This window comes from Vulpes vulpes, chromosome 13 (genome assembly GCF_048418805.1).
Source record: "Vulpes vulpes isolate BD-2025 chromosome 13, VulVul3, whole genome shotgun sequence".
Taxonomy (NCBI): Eukaryota; Metazoa; Chordata; class Mammalia; order Carnivora; family Canidae; genus Vulpes; species Vulpes vulpes.
In genome coordinates this window covers 40,290,378-40,308,401 of record NC_132792.1, presented here as the reverse complement: position 1 = coordinate 40,308,401, position 18,024 = coordinate 40,290,378, and the positions used below count along the sequence as shown (strand labels likewise).

Genomic DNA, 18,024 nt, shown 5'->3' with positions numbered 1-18,024 from the left:
CCACTTATAATGTAACCACTATGTGCCAGATGTTGTGCATAACATTTAAAATATTATTTAATTTCATTTCATCCTCACACAACCTGATAATTTAGGCACTATTCCCATTTTACAAACAAGGAAACTGAAGCACACTGAATTTCAGTAGCCTACAGAGAGTCACACAGATAGACAATGGCCAAGATAGGAGCAAACCCAAGTTTTATAAGGCTGAAATCTTATCCAAGTTGGAGGAGGGGGGCTCTTAAAAAAAGTAGAATTCAACTGTAGAAATACAAAAGAAGAATGAAAGTGAATATTCAGAATAAAACAGCAACCACTCCTAATTATTTAACTCTTAGATATGCAAGTCCCTTTCTTCTGAAATAGATTTAGACAATTCCCCTGGAAGGCTTATAAAGAAAACACGTCCTGGTTGCTGCTGGCTTTCCCTCACCATCTAGAACACTCTGCAACTCCCTTCACTCACAAAGCCTAAGCAAGGGAGGGGCTCTGAGGCTGAAGGAACATTAACGCATGACAAACCTGCCTCCAGGCAGACCTGGGATTTAACCTGGGACTAGCCTTCTCCAAAGCCCATCCTAGGCACCCTTTTTGGATTCACATAGTCCAAAGGGCCTGGCACTGGTCCTCAGTACGTATTAGGGAGCCATGCTCTTATATGCTGCCCACCTCAGTCATTTTTCCTCATCTTACACAATTAATTTTCTTCACAGTATCTATCATTAACTGCAACTATCTTACTTGTGTATTTATGTTTATTGTCTGTTTATCCCACTAGAACATAGAGGCCATAGGATGAGAGACCTTGTCTGTGTTTGTACCACACCATATCCTCAATATCTACCATAGTGCCTAGGCCTCATTTACAGTATCAATGAACATCTATTGGATAAATGAGTAAACAAATGCTAGCTGAATGAACAAATTAAAATACTTTTGCATTAAGATAGCTTAAAGCTTAGAGAAGACATACAGAAAAAAAATTTATAACAGAGTTCGCAATATTTGAAATGAGTTCATGTAATCGCCTTAAAAACAAATTCATATTTTGCACAAATCATGCATTGTATTAAGCCCATGTTCTTATGAAAATGTTAAATATTTTTTTTTTTAATTTTTATTTATCTATGATAGTCATACAGAGAGAGAGAGAGAGAGAGAGAGAGGCAGAGACACAGGCAGAGGGAGAAGCAGGCTCCATGCACCGGGAGCCTGACGTGGGATTCGATCCCGGGTCTCCAGGATCGCGCCCTGGGCCAAAGGCAGGCGCCAAACCGCTGCGCCACCCAGGGATCCCAAATGTTAAATATTTAAATCCCAGGTACAATCCACAGTTCTTGAGCAAGAGTTATTCTTCCTCTTTAGTAATTATAAGAAAGTTGCAAACAAAAATAACAATATTCAAGAATTATCTTTATTAATATGGTAATCAAAAAGTTCACATATATTGAGAATCAAATCTAAAAGAATTAACAGTAGCAGCTTCTTTTTCCAGTGGAGAAATGCAAGTTTTGCCACTTCATGGATGATTTATCTTAACTTGGGAAATTATCAGGAAATCAAAAAAAGAGAAATGTTTGTTTCTAAACTATGAATCACATAAAAGAATTGCAGCAAGTCTGTGTTTTATACATTTTCACACTGGTCTACTTGAAAGGCTATTTCATTTTGTATCCTCATTTCACATCTAACTAACATGATTAAAATACAAAATAACAACTTTGTTTTCTTAAATTTCATAATTGTTATTGAGGAAAAAGTACAGACTACATAAAGTTATTGTCTGAGATAAATATTTGAGGTTAAAATGTCTTTTGTTTTCTGTTCTTCAATTAAGTATGGTAAAAAATATCCTCAAAATAACTATAATTAATGTTTCATTTGGGAATGGTTCACTTCCCTGTTGCCTTTCCAAACACCCCACAAACCTCTGTTTCTGCTTATTTTGGTTAACAAGATTTCCAAATCTTCTTCCAGTATTCTGATGAAAGTATACTTTCAGTATACTTTCGATTTATTTACATTACTGCCAAATGTATGGGATGAATGGTGTTGGGACAATTGACTAGCCATCTAAGGAAAAGTAAGTTAGATATCTCACTCCTTACACCAAAAGAAATTCTAGTGGAATAAGAAGAAAGAAGAAAGAAGGAGGAGGAGGAGGAAGAGGAAATTAAAAAAAAAGAAACCACAAACAAACAAGAAAAAAAAAAAACAGGGAACTTCTACTTCTTGTAATATAACTTAGGTAATGCAGCTGACTATCCTGCTGAGAACAACAATGCAAAATATTTTTAAACACACCCCTACCACAACACCCAGCTACTCCTTGCCTAAGTATTTGCCCAAGAGCAATAACAGTATATGTCCACACAAAAGACTTTTACATAAATATTCATAGCAGTTTATTTGCAAGAGCCCAAACTGGAAACAATCTGATGCCTATCAACAGATGAATGGATAAATATATATAAAATGGAGTACTGCTCAGTTTTAAAAAGGAATGAACTATTGATACATGTAACAACACAGATAAATCTTAATTATGCTGAAAGAATCAAAAAAAAAAAAGTAAATTTGTCCATGTTCTCATTTATATAAAGTTCTTGAAAATGCAAACTAGTTTAGAGTGACAGAGGTAGATTAGTGGTTGCCTAAAGATGTGGAGGTGGGATGGGCCAGAGGGTAGGGAAGGAGGGTTTACCAAGGGACACAAGGAAACTTTTCAGAGTGATAAACATGTTTATTATTTTGATTTTGGTAACGGTTTCATGGTTATATGTATATATATATATCAAAATGTACATTTTACAGGGTGGCCCGGGTGGCTCAGTGGTTTAGTGCCTCCTTCGGCCCAGGGTGAGATCCTGGGGTCCTGGGATCAAGTCCCACATCGGGCTCTGTGCATGGAGCCTGCTTCTCCCTCTGCCTGTGTCTCTGCCTCTCTCTCTGTGTGTCTCTCATGAATAAATGAATAAAATATTTTTTAAAAATATACATTTTACATATATGCAGTTTACTGTATGTGGGTTATACCTCAATAATTACCTCAGCAATATTTACAACAACTTCAAAAATATACCTCAACAAAGTAAGTCTCTTGAACCAGGTGGAGATGGTTTAAAGAAGCTGTGAAGACTGACACACCCAAGATCCAGGAGAAGGAGCTCCAGAAGGTAAGCCTGGTATTTGGGGTCATTTCTCTTTTGAGAAGTCTTACATATGTTTGCCTTAAAAAGAAGAAATACTGAAAACAAATGGACAAATATTCAACTTAAAAGGTTAAAAAAAAAAAAAACAGAGCAAGCCCAAAGAAAAATAATAAGGAATAAGAAGTAAAATAAGAACAGAAATTAATGAATCAGAAAACAAGAAGTTAATAGTATAAACAATAAAACCAAATGTTGAGTTTCTGGTTTTTTTTTTTTTAAGACTAATAAAATAGACAAGGGGCACCCAGGTGGCTCAGTCAGTTGGGCGTCCAACTCTTGGTTTTGGCTCAGGTCAAGATCTCAAGGTCCTAGGATCGAGCCTCACTTAGGGCTCCACACTTAGTGAGGAGTCTGAGGATTCTCTCTCTTCCTCTCCCTCTGTCCCTCCCCTTGCTCACATACTCTCTCTTTAAAATAAATAAATCTTAAAAAAAATAGACTGTGGCAAGGTTTATTAGGAAAAAAAGAAAAAAGCAAACATACTAGGAATGAAAAAGGGGACAGAACTACAGAGGAAATAGATACTAAAAAGCATAAGAAATATAAAACTTTATGCCAATTATTTGAAAATGATATATATTTGAAAAATTATTTGTAGAAAAATATTATCAAAATTGACTGATGGAGAAATTTTCTAAACCTAAATAAAGCAAAAACCATTAAAGAAAGTGTTTCAATGTTTTAAAAAATCTACGTTTCTTGAACACACACACACATGCACACACGTGTGTGCCATAAACACCAAACCTAAAGAGTTTTACAGGCAAGTTCTAGCAAATAAATACTCAAAGAACATGCAATCTCAATCTTATGTTTCAGAGCATAGAAAAAAATAAGACAAATTCTACAGCTCGTTTAATGAAGCTAATGTAACCATTATACCAAAACTACGTGAGAATATGACAAAGGAAAATTATAGACTAATCTCATCTATGAACATAAATGCAAAAGTCTTAAAAAATGTTTTTAAAATATGAACACATATAGGGGCATCTAGGTGGCTCAGTCAGTTAAGCAACAACTCTAGATTTCGTCCCAGGTCATGATCTCAGGGCAGTGAGGTGAAACCTTGCATGGGGCTCCACACTCAGCATGGAGTCTGTTTAAGATTCTCTCCCTCACTCTCTTCCCCTCCTCCGCAAAAATAAATAAAAAATAAAATCTTTAAAATCTGAATACTTAAATATATTTCTCTTGACTAAACTATGCTTATTTTAGGGATACAAACATGGTATAATATTATAAAATGTAAATTATACATTTTATAATAATTTATAAAAATTTATTAAAATTTTATAAAATTTATAAATTTATTAAAAATTTATTTTAAAAATTCATTAAAAAATCATTTACCTCATTAACAAAGCAAAGAAAATTATATGATGCTTTCAGTAGTTGTAGAAAAAGCATTTGTTATAGCTGAAAATACATTCATAGTTTTTTTTCAAAGATCGTATTAATAAGAAAAGAATATCCTTAATCTGAGAATGGGAATCAACCAAATACCTACAGCACATATCTTATTCAATGGCAAATGTTAGATCCTTTTTTTTTTTTTTTAGATCCATTCTCTTTAAAGTAGAAGTCAAGGATGCCCACTATCACCGATTCTATCCAATGCTATACTGGAAGACCTTGCTAACACAGTAAAACAAAACAAAACAAAAAACTATATAAAATTTACAATGAGTAACAAAACTGTCATTACTCGTGGATAATATATCAACATAAATAACCCCAGAGAACTGTAAACTATTAGAATTCAACAAGTTATTGGCATACAAGATCAATAGGCACAGATCAACTACTTTTCTAGGCAACAGCAAAAAACAAGTAACAAAAAGTCATTTCTAGCATCATGTCTTTCACAAACAATAAATACCATCTGGTGCCAAGAGCTAACTCTAAATTTATGTGCAATATTTTTATGAAAGAAAAGTCACATTATTGAAGGAATAAATAAATGGAGAAATATGTGATGCCCACAGATGGGGAGCCCCAATATCACCAAGAGAGCAAGTCTCTCAAAATGAATCTAGAAAAGTTGGTGCAAAGGCAAAATACCAACAATGTTCTTTGTTGCCACTTCACAAGCTAATTCTCAAATTTATATGTAAATGCAAAAAAGCTTTAAAAAAATGGCCAATGCATTTTTGAAGAAGAACACATTTGGACATTAAGCTATAGTAATTAATATAGCATGGGCGTGCTGCAGGGGTAGCCAAGTATATCAGTGAGAGGTAACAGAGAGCCTCTGAACAGAAACAAATACAAAAACTTGATATTTGTCAAAGATAACACTGAAAAACCATGGGAAGAGAATCAACTAGTCAGTAAATGGTGCTGGAATAAATGGTGATCCATAAAGGAAAAAAGAAAAATCAGATCCCTCTTAAGCAACACGTATGAAAATACATTTCAGGTAGATTAAGTACATAAATGTGAAAAGGAAAACACTAAAGCTTTAGTGCTTTCACTGCATTAAGTGCACAAAAATAAATTTGGGAGCTTGCTTATACTAGAGAAAAAAAAAGGAGGAAACAATCTAAATATCCATCAATAGGAGAAATAATGAATTGTGGTATATTCGCACAATTGAATAATCCTCAGCAATTAAAGCAATTAAAATGAAAAACTAGTGCTACTTGTGTTGGCATGCATAACTTTTTTTAATATGCAGAGTAGAAAGATTACATGGATATAAAGTTATATAAAGTTTTACAGCCTGTAAAGCAATGGTATAAAAAACTTTATGGACAAATACATGTATGGTCAAAGTATAAAAATATGTATGGGATGGTAAGTACAAAATTCAGGATATTAATTCTTTCTGGGAAGAGGAATGAGGTCAGAAGAGGGTTTACTACATTTGTTAGGTTTTATTTCTTAATGAAGAAAGATTTAAGCAAACACAGCAAGATGTGATGACCGCATAAAGTTGTAGGAGATGTGCAGACGTAGTTACTACAATGTTGTACCGTATACTTTCTTTGTATATTTTAAAGTATTTCCCAATTTTAAAAAGAAAATGTTGTATACACAGAAGCTGAGTCCTAGTCTGGTGAAAGAAATACTGTTACATTCAAATCCATTGTTTTTATTCATGGGAGGGGTCCCTTCAGTCCTAAGAACCAACAAAGGTCTTCACACGGGTATCGTCCATCAGCTCTGCTAGCTTGGAACTCCAATAAAAGGTCTCTGTTGACCGGGAGTTTTGCTCATGGCCTCGGGGCATGGCAGGGCTTCTCAAAATGGGGTGGATGGCACAGAACTCTAAAATTTCCGACCTGAGTCAGTGGTGAAGGAACACAATGTCGCAATGCGACAAGAAGGAGAAAACTGGATTCTCTTCTGGCTACAGTGGAATCCATTCCAAGGGAGACACCAAAATCCTCTCTGAGAGGGAACGAAGCTGAGCCAATAGGATGATCAGAGCACAGAGAGTTCTCAGCAGCGCCAGCAGAAGAGTTCATCTCCAGCAGAGCACCCCCCTCCCAAAAAAAATTCAAATTTGGTGTTTCTCTAGAAACATCTTGCTGAAACTTGTTTATGTTTCCAGGTTTCCATGGATTTTATCCACATTATAAAGTACCCTACAAACATCAGTTAAAATTGCTTTTTTTTTTTTTTTTTTTTAATTTACTGGAGGGAGAAGATACTAACACTGACTTGGACAGAACCTCCTAGAACACGAAATGACCCCAGCGACGCTTTAAGCAAAGTAGAAGTTTTAAGCTTTTCTCTGGCATTTTATGGGCGTGTCCAGCTAGCAGGCTTACTAACAAAGAGACAAACAGGATTATAGCATCTCAGGGTATGGAGAAACTTCCCTTCTTGAACAGAGAAAATGAATAAACACCCACCCTCGATGTCAGGTATCTCAGAACCACTGACATTGTTTCACTTCAGATTTGAAAAAAGACAGGCTAGATAACACTAGGCAGAAAGATTACATCATATGTCAGTTCAAAAGAACAAACATCACATCACATCTACTAAGATTTGGGGATGGAGATCAACGTGGGCTACTTTTAGAAAAATCTATATTTAAATAGCTGTAAACTGGGATTATAATTCACAATGCGTGGTGGGCCTGAGCTATTAGAAGATGTTCAAAGGTTGAAGCAGAAAGAAGAAAAGAAAGGGGGTCAAGGGACAAGAGTGGAAAGGGGAGTACGGAGAAGAAACTGTCCCAGCCAAGAAGAGATAACCAGGCCTGTTATTTAAAAATTAAGATTTAGTGTAGAAAACAGAATCCAAGAAAATATACTGGTGTATAGCAGTTTTCCGGGGTGATATTATTTTCTGTTGTTTCATAATACACGTGTATTACTATTAAAATGGACTAAAAAGAGAAAGAGTAATCAAAGAACAATGTCAATAAGCCTCTGAAACTTTACAAGCTAAAACTAAAATTGTGGAAAAGAGCAAAACATCAAGAACAAGTCAGTGCAAACCTTAAGCCTAACAGGTGAGGCTTTCCCTTCATATGTCAAGACTTAATTACCAATTCACACTGATTAAGAGAATGTGATGCTTCTTCAGGGTTAGGCTAATATAAAACGATACAAAATGCAGAACTTATGCATGCAACTGTGGTATGTGTGACATTACACTACAGTTGGAAGGGATGAATTTGTTCATAATTATTGGGACAATTAATTATGCAAGCAGAAAAAATACACATGGATTCCCATCACATATTACTTGCAAAAATAAATTCCAGATGAATTAAAGACTTACATAGTGAAACATAAAACTTTTAGAAGAAAATGTAAAACCCCTTATGACTTCAGGGCAAGAAAGAATTTCTTCAATAAACGAGCAAATAAGCAAACAAACAAAAAAAAATCGCATGCCCAAAAAAGAAAATATAGATACGTTTGGCTACATTAAAATTTAAGAATTCGGGGATCATGAATAAATAAAGTCTTTAAAAAACATTTTTAGAATTCTATACATATAAATAAATACAAAATGCTGGAATAAGATACATTTGTAACTCATACAATTGACAAAGGACTAGTAACCACCTAAAATATTAAATATTATTAAATAAATACTAATAATTAAATCAACCTAAATATTTAAAGTCTATCAGTAAAATAAAGAAAAACAAGGGCATGGACAACATAAATGAGCAGGCAATTTACAGAAGAGGAAATCCAAGCATCTTACTTCACTCATGAAAATATACCTATCCTGACTGGGAATCAGGAAAAATAAAAAATAAAAGATTTTAGTTAAAACTCGTAACATGGGGATTCCTGGGTGGCTCAGCGGTTTAGTGCCTGCCTTTGGCCCAGGGTGTGATCCTGGAGTCCCAGGATCAAGTCCCACATCAGGCTCCTGCATGGAGCCTGCTTCTCCCTCTGCCTGTGTCTCCGCCTCTCTCATTCTCTCTCTCTCTCTAATGAATAAATAAATAAAATATTTTAAAAAATAAAATAAAAATAAATAAAACTCGTAACATTGTAAAGTTCAAAGTCTATCTACTAGCTGAACGTTTCCATCCCCTAAAATTCACACATGGAAATCCCAGCCCCCAGTGAGGGGTGGAGCCTTTGAGAGGTGATCCGGTCATGAGGGTGGAGCCCTCACGAATGGGATTAGTGCCCTTATCAAAGAGACCCCAGAGAGTTCTCTGCTGTCCACCATGGGAGGATACTATGAGGAGTCAGTAGTCCACAACCCCAGAGGGGACCTTTGCTGGAAACTGAACATGCTTGCACCCTGATCTCCGACTTGCATCCTCCAGAACAGTGAGAAACAAATGTGTTGTTTAGCAGCCACGCACTCCAAGGCAGCTTGCTGTGGCAGCCTAGGCACACCACGACCATCTCTCTGCACTAAGTGTTGGCAAGGACATGGAGCAAGAAAAGTTCTCATACCTTGTTGGGGTACCGCCACTCTAAAGAGCCATTTGGCAACGTCTAATAAGGATAAAGATGCATAGCCAATCCACTTCCAACACGTACGAGTATTCTCAGCGCAGCAATGTACGTAATTGCAGAAAAACTGGCAACAACCCAAAAGTTCACCAATAGGAGAATAAACAAATTGTATTTTACTAACCCAATATTAAAATGAAAAAAAACTAGAGATGAATACATCAGCAAGGGTATATCCCTAAATGTGATGCTGAGGGAAAAAAACAATTTGTAAGAATATGTATGCATACGAGTCATACACATATATGCATTTACTTGCGCTTATGTACACATTCTCCATGAAATAAAAACAGATAAGAGCAAACACAGTTGAAACTAATGTAACATTGCGAGTCAACTATACTTTAATAGAAAATAAGAGCAAATCGTTCTATAGTGTTTACATTACATAAATGTGAAGCAAACGTACATGAAGACTAAGTTTTTTTAAAAAAAAAACTTTGAATTTCAACTCAAAGAGAAGAAGAAGAATAGGATTGGGCATAAATACAAAGCAGACTTCAACTCTACATGGTTTTATTTCTTTAAAAGCAAATCTGTAACGGGCGTCTGGGTGGCTCAGTGGGTTAAGCATCTGCCTTGGGCTCAGGTCATGATCTCAAGGTCCTGGGTTCAAGTCCCGCATCAGGCTCCTTGCTCAGCGGGAAGTCTTCCTCTCCCTCTCCCCCTGCCCCACTCATGCGCTCTCTCTCTCTCTCTCTCTCTTTCAAATAAATATTTTTAAAAATAAATAAAAGCAAATTTGTAACAAATATGGCAAAATGCTAAAATTGGAAAGGGATGGGTGGTAGGTACAATTTAGCCAAACAAACATTCATACTAGAATGTGCCAGGCAGTGTTGGGAGCTGAAGATACAGCAGGGATTGGGACATCCAGTCTCCTCCCACACAAAGCTTACTTTCTACCAGGGGAGAAAGATCATATACAATGTAAAACCAATATTTATGTCAGAGAGTAAGTACTTTAAAGAAAAACAAAGCAAAATAAAGAGCTATGGGGAGGCAGGGGGACGTGCTACTTAAATAGCAGGGTTAGGAAGGCCTCTGCAAGGAGTGAGGACTGAGCAGACTGTTAGGGGAGCCAGTGATGTTTAGTGTCTTCTTCCACACAAAGAAAACAACACATTTCCTAGGAACATAAAAGACAACTATCTAGCGAGACAGCCTGTATTCCTGAACAAATACTGTAAATATGTCATTTCCCCCCAAAACCAACTGGCAAAAACAATTTTAGCTCATCCAGAAAAATAATTGATATAGACTAACCAATGAAATATTGAGAAAGAAGAGTACTATAGGGAAATTTGCTCTACTAAATACCAATAAATTTTGTAAATACATAGTAATTAAAAATAAAATGTAAGAAGCCCAGAAATAAACCTACAGGATATGGGTGACACATCAGTGGAGAAAGAACGGATTGGGTCTTTAATAAACAAATAAACAAATGAGATGAGACAGAGAGAGAGCACTTTACTGAAGAAGTGAAGGGAGTTCTCTTGTATTAGATTATTTGCCTTTTCATTCATTTCTTCATCTCCCTCCCCCGTATTGAGCGCTTGCTTGGTGCCACCAACATCCCCAGATCCCCTAGGAATGATCCCCTAGGAATGATCGAGAGCTCAGCTTGAAATGCCAGGTGGATGCATTTTTCCTGTCAAATGGCTTCAGTGAGATCCGGTTCGTGCAGATCCTCTGCCCACGAGGTGCTCACGCCCTCCGGCCTCAGCGCCTGTTCCTTCCAGCAGAGGAGCCCGCCGCCACCTGCGGACTCAGGACAGGTAAGAAGGTGGCTCTTCCAGCTCTTCCTCCTCGCAGGGCAGCGCTAGGAAATGGGTGATGGGCACTGAGCGGGGCACTTGACGGGATGAGCACTGGGTGTTATTCTGTATGTTGGCAAATTGAACACCAATAAAAAATAAATTTATTTTAAAAAAGAAAGAAAGAAAGAAAGAAAGAAAGAAAGAAAGAAAGAAAGAAAGAAAGAAAGAAAGAAAGAAAGAAAGGAAGAAAGAAAGAAAGAAACCAGCTCAGAGGTAGGACGCCTCCAGGGCAAAGCCACCCGAAGAGGAAGCAACGTCCCGGGCAAGCTTCCCCGTGCAAGGGAACCTCGCACACCTGGGCCTGAGGACGTTGAGGGGAGGCAGCTCTGGCCGCGGACCTGAGGCTGGCCTCCGCGGAGGCTCAGAAACTGCAAACATGTTCAGTTTCTCTTTGTGAGCATCTCTGCAGGCAGACATAGAAAAACCAAAGCATTCATTTATCTTCTCGTACTTAGGGAACAAACATGAATGTTTCCGTGTTTTTAAAGCCATCCGAGAGTCAAAGAATCCCTAAATAATGTTTATGGAGAAACACTGAAAAATCATTATTGAAGGTCTCAAAACATTCTCAATAAAACAGCAAATCTTTCATCCTGTACAAAAGTCAGTTTATTAGACCCTATCTTCATTTTACAACAAAACCCTTAATAACTAAGGTGGTGTTACTGACTTCAGTGGTCTGGTCCATCAGGGTTTTTAAAATATTTTTAAATGTTTATTTTTTCATGAGAGACACAGAGAGAGAGGCAGAGACACAGGCAGAGGGAGAAGCAGGCTCCATGCAGGGAGCCCGATGTGGGACTCGATCTCGGGACCCCGGGGTCACGACCTGGGCCGAAGGCCAAGGCTCAACTGCTGAGCCACTCAGGCGTCCCATTCCATCAGTTTTTAAAAGGCTTGCTCACTTCTCATTTAATTAATAATTTAATATCCACCCCCTTCTACCTCTTCTACCCACCCCCTGCTAACCCATGGGGAAAAAAATGAAGGTAAAACTCGGGTAATATAAAATGTTCTGGAATATAATCCTGTCAGTCATATTGATAGCTAGAATGATTCGCCAATTTTTATGGCTATCATAACAGCAGCCTGTGATTTGAAATCTTATAAAAACAGGAAGCTCTGTGCTTTAAGATGTGCCTGGAATTTCTAATGCAATAAGGGACAGTTGCTGTGATCCGTTGCTGCCACCAGCAGGTCAAGCTCACAGAATGAGGTTTTTCCCCTTTGTCTCCTTTCGAACTCATCTATAGATATGCATGACCACCAAATGCTTTAATAAGGACAAATATGGAGAGAATAACACACCTCTTCATGGATATTCTCAGCAGGAATGTTTTTTAAAACTCTGTGATACATAACCTTTATTTTTTCTTTTAGAAATAGGCCTTGTCATTCCTTAGATAAATCCAAACTTGACATAATGAATTACATTTCTTTGTTATATTTGTGCATATGTATTTGCTGTATTCAGTTTTCTAATATTTTGTTAAAGACTGTCCATTTCATGAAGGATATATTTCCATCGTTTATTTTTTATGATTACTTTATTTGGTTGTGATATTACTGTAATACTAGCTTCACATAATGGAGGTGGGGAAATGTTTCTTCCTCTATTTTAAGAAATAATTTGAGTAATATTGATATTATTTTGTACATAAATATGAATAAAATTAATCACTGAAGCTATCTGTATACTTTTGTATCTGATAGTATTAACATCTATTTCATATCTCAGTCTGGTTCTAATATTACTTTGATTCTTAAAAGTGTATTTTTTGCTTGCTGTTCCATCTTCCTTGTGGTATTCTTATGAAGCTGTGCATCTTATATAGTAGAGTAGACACTGAAAATATCTAATAAATAGGTATAGACCTAAAAGTCAGCACACCTTTTTGTCTACTAGACAAGGGTTTGAGTAAACCTAATTTTGTGATGAAAAAAAAAAAAAAAGAAATAGGCCTTGTCTTTTTCCTTGTCTTTAATTTCTACATGCATTTTTCTACAAAACAAAACAAAACAAAAACACAAATTCTTGCTTTTTGAGATCAATTTTTCTGGTAAATATATCTTTAGTCTGAGAATAAGTGATCCTGGCATGAAAGGTAGAGGGGCCCACAGTCCCTCACATTGATCACTACTACAGGATACTCCTTAAATTCTCGTTTAGCTTACACGTCGAGGGCTGGCACATACAAGTGAGTTCTAAGGCCACAGTCACTTGGGATGAGATCCTGCTTCTACCACTAATCAGCACTGCACTTTTGGGAAGTATCTAACTTTTGTAGGCCTATGCCCTCACCCCCCATAAAATGGGGGAGAATATATTTATCTTAGCATTGTTAAGATGAATTAATGAAATACTGCATATAGAGCATTTAGCAAAACGTCTGGCTCATAGTAAGCAATCAATCAATAATTTATTATTATCATTACCAGAAAGTGCAAAAACCAAGTGACTTCCATACCATCAGAAGCCAAATCACTGGGAATCTCCAGAGTGCCGATTCCCAAGCCAGAGCTCTGACAGTCACACTACAGTAATACTGACTTTATATTTGTCCAATTAATATCAAGGCTCTGGTCCCCTTGGGATAGGAACAAATGTACAGCGAGCATCATTTTTAAAAAGTGAAATCCTTCCTAAGCCCAGAATTAGGGTAGCCTTTAGGTCCGCCAGACGTCCCTCTAACACTGACAACAGCTTTCTTCCGGACGGACGACAGAAGCGTTGTTTCCATGGTAATAGTTCTCGTAAGAAGCAATTACATGTGCTTTCTCTCCAAGCTCTGAAATTTCCTTCCTTTGTGGCGCTTCCAAGAGATAAAGCAGCTGTCCACTATTCGTCTCTCTCAGATGACACCATCAAACATATCCACGGTGGCGTGTAACCAGGAGGGTTGTTCCCTAGTGCAATGAATGGAACTGGTCTCTAGTCTAGGCCACGATAGTAACCAGGGCCACAGAGTCTCCTTGCTTAACACTGGGACTGATCCTCGGATGTCTCACGGAGGAGCTTCTGTGCAACAAAGATGGGGCGATATGAATTCCCATCTAGCCTTGCTGCTAAATATTTGTGGAGTCAGGAGCTGGGGAAGACCAGAAATGCCAAAAAAGGTTGACCCTGCTACGGAGAGACCCAGTGCAGGGTCTGCGCCTCAGTGAGAAGTCTCACATAGGTACCTTTAAAACCTTCTCCTATAAATGGATTCTCATTATACCCCCCCCTTGGTATTTGAACAGCAATCATTCTGGATTCGATGTCTCATCAAATGTTAAATTATTCCCATATTTGCAAGTATAGGAATCTTTTTGAAAAAATATTTTACATAGTTATTTTAGAAAGAGAGAGAGAAAGTAAGCAAGTGAGGGGAGGGACAGAGGGAGAGGGAAAGAGAGACTCTCAAGCAGACTCCCTGCTGAGCTCAGAGCCCATCGCAGGGCTCAATCTCACGACCCATGACATTATGACCTGAGCCAAAACCAAGAGTCCAATGCTTAACCGAATGAGCCACCAAGGCAAATACTTTCTAACCATGGATCTCCACAGGCTTTTTCACACTTTAGAGATTAGCTTAGTGCATGGAAACTACATGCCAGAGGTGAGGTCTAGGACTAAGGAGGGGATCTACAGGGTTTGCTTCTCAAACTAACTTCACTACACTAGAGAGTTTTATAAAGGGCTATGGATCCTTAGCAAGTGGTAGAAAATTCTGGCTGTTGATCTCAATCCTATCTCAGCATCCTGATTGCTCAGTATGTTTTTTAAGGCTCTCTTCTCCACAGTTAGTAGGGGGTCCTCGTGTACAGGGGAAGATGGATAGTGATGCTCTTTGGCATCTAGTCAACCTTCTCAATCATATAGTGCTTTTTTTTTTTTTAAGATTTTATTTATTTATTCATGAGAGACAGAGAGAAAGAGAGAGGCAGAGACCAGAGACCAGAGACCAGAGACACAGGCAGATGAAGAAGCAGGCTCCATGCAAGGAGCCCAATGTGGGACTCGATCCCGGGTCTCCAGGATCATGCCCTGGGCTGCAGGCGGCACTAAACCGCTGAGCCATCCGGGCTGCCCCGTATAGTGCTCTCTTAATTGCCTTTTAAGAGTATAACTACACCTACGAATCTTGTCTCCAGTAATAATATGACAATCTGTGTAACTGACCACAAGAGCCATTTTTCCAGGGCCTTGCCTTCAGAGAGTCTGGGAATTCATCAAATGGCTTTTTCCTGTCTCACATTTCTCCTTGTTTCCATAGAAAACGTCGGGCGCCATTGGCCACTCCTTCCTTCAAGTTCCCCACCAGTCGCTGACAAGCTATAGGCCAGACCCCCGGGCACCAGGACAGAAGCACGCTTGGCATTCAAGGAACAGCAAGGGGAACCACGGGAATGAAGCGCCGCTGCTGAGGGAGACATGAGGTCATAAAGGTAACGGAGCCAGAGGACGGCAGACTGTAGGCCATTGTTAGGAAAGGTTTAGAGGGAAATGGTAGTACTTGCTTTCCTTTGGTGATAAGAGCTAAATTACCAAATGATTAAAAACGGATGCCCCAGGACTAACTACCACGCCGCCATCACCTTGGGTGTTGTCACAGGGATTTCTACAGACACCACAGGATTGAGTCAGAGGCTCAGAGGGGCCCGCAACCTGCTCGTATAAACCAGCCCAAAGACTGGAATCTGAACAGGAGCTTTGGCATCACACCCGCCCCACACATCGCCTCCTTCTTGCTTTCTTCCATTTGCCTGCTCCGCCTTCCTTTCCCTTAGCTCATCTCCATGGGCTGCTCATCAATTATGAGAGTGAGCACACGGGGGCTGCTCTGTGGCATGAGCCACGTCCCTTAGTGTAGCTAGGATGCCAGGGCCCTGGGCCCTTCCTCACCGCCTGCAGGCCCTGGTGTCCCCGTGAGCTGGCTCCACGTACTACCTTTGCCTCTGAGTGGAAGAGAGCATGAGGGTCAGAAAGAAAAACGTGGCACCCACAGCAGCCTTAGTGCTACCTTTTTCGCTAGCCCCCGAGTTAGACTGATCTCCAAAGCCAGTCCTGGAGGGAAAGAAGCCTTCACCTCCCTCCTGACCACGTTTAATGAGGCTTTATGAAGAAAACACGAGCTTCTCCTTAAGGGTTTCCCCATATGGTAGAGGGTCTCAATGAATAAAGCGAGAAAGATGACAGCAACTGGCTTCATATAATAAAGCCAGCAGGGTCTGCTCGGCCAGTGATTGAATTTTAAAATATGAACAGGATTCAGAAGGTGAAGGTTAATGCGACACCCCATTGTGTGGTTATTGCTAACAGCAGAAAACATTCATTACTGTGTTAACATCTCCAAGTGCTGTAGAGCCACGGGCTACTAGTGGTATTACTGCAGCTCTCGTTAGGACAGATTAAATTGCAATCATATAAATAATCACGCTCTGTCCAAAACTTGAAAACAAATTCAACAATGCCTTAAAAAAAAATCTTCGCTTATATGTACATCAGATTTTTTTTTACAAAGTCCTTCTAAGCCACTTTTCCAGTTTATTAGATACCACGTTTCCCACCTGCCCCAGTTACCTAGTGGATGGCTCTACATCTCTTGATGTTCGCTAAGATTGTGCAGACTGCCCATGACTCGGGGCACGTGCTGCTTGCCCACGGCTCCAGTGAAGAGAGCCCTGACCTAACCCCTGGCCTCCCCTTGTGCCCTCATTCACCACAGCCCCTGGGAGAAGGAGTGATTGATTTGACGGGGACATGTGTCAGGAGTAGCTCCACCCTGGCATGCAACTAGCTCCAGCCAATGAGATGGGCATGAAAGTAGGCTGAAGTGTAACCAACTCCAGCAAACCACTCTATCTACGTCAATAAGGATTCTTCTTTCACGGTTTTTTGGTTTTGTTTTGTTTTACCATGAAACCTATATTCTGAATTGGTATTGATTTGTGGACAACAAAGGACCTCAAGGATGGAAGTTTGTCATGGTTTGGAGCAACAAGCCAGCGATGAAGGAATGCCACAGGAAACCAGTCTACACCAAAAAAAATAAAAATAAAAAAATAAAAAATAAAAAACCTGTGTCGCACAAGGTAAGCAGAAAATCACATCCCTTTGTTGAGTCCTTCCTTCAACAACAAAAATAGCCGCGTCTACAAAGCCCTCTAGGACCCAATAGCTTAATTCGGGACCAACTCAGAGAAACAGTGCCATCTGCTGACTGTACGCACGACTTGCTACAAGTCGCAGAATGTGATCCCGCCAGCGCTGCCCAGGCTTGTGTCGTGTGTTGTAGGCCGGTCTGCACCACTCGGACAATGACAGCGACAGCCGGGCTTTTGCGCACCCTGTTTAAAGGCACAAACAGGCCGTTGGGAGGCTGAATCTTGATCAGAGCTGGGAGCTGTTTTCATCCATGGTTGGTGATTCGGTCCTCATGAGAGTGTGATTAAAACGTGTGCCTATTGTCATTTGGAGCAAGAACATGCTCGCGGGAAGATGTGTCAAAGGTGTATTGTGGGATCAGAAATTATTTTAAAATGTGACTCACACCCTGGCACTGACAGCCTGTCAGCCCATGCAGCAGTTAGAAATCGTGGAGGCCAATAAATAAATGAATAAAATTTTGAAAAAAAAATTTTTTTTTAAATCATGGGAGCCTAAGCAGAAGTCTGTAGCTGCCAGAAGGCAAGAAAAACCTGCTGGCTCTGCTTTCTTCAGAGTCCAGCACAGCTCCGTGCTCAGCTTTAATAAATACCTTGAAACGGAGATCTGAGAGCAAGGAACCTGATCACGGCAGCTAAGGAAGAAAAGGAAGTGAAATAGCTCATTCATTCATTCATTCATTCATTCATTCATTCTCCTATTTAAAAGTAGCTGTTTTTTTTTTTTTATAAATTTTTATTTATTCATGGAAGTCACACACACAGAGGAGAGAGAGAGAGAGAGAGAGAGGCAGAGACACAGGCAGAGGGAGAAGCAGGCTCCATGCAGGGAGCCTGACATGGGATTCGATCCCGGGTCTCCAGGATCGCGCCCTGGGCCAAAGG

General features: G+C 39.2%; 1 protein-coding gene across 6 annotated transcripts in view; it reads right to left on the bottom strand.

Annotated features, from left to right (window-relative positions):
- Positions 1 to 9,487: 9,487 nt before the first annotated feature.
- Positions 9,488 to 18,024, bottom strand: part of RAD54B (RAD54 homolog B) — a 102,008-nt gene continuing 93,471 nt past the window's right edge. For 5 of the 6 annotated variants that reach the window (XM_072734318.1, XM_072734316.1, XM_072734315.1 and 2 more), the window contains one exon: positions 9,488 to 11,052. In XM_072734318.1, coding sequence (XP_072590419.1) covers positions 11,048 to 11,052 — 5 coding nt within the window. In that variant the 3' untranslated portion in view covers positions 9,488 to 11,047. The remainder of the gene's footprint in view (positions 11,053 to 18,024) is intronic. The other variant, XM_072734312.1, reaches the window with a different exon arrangement.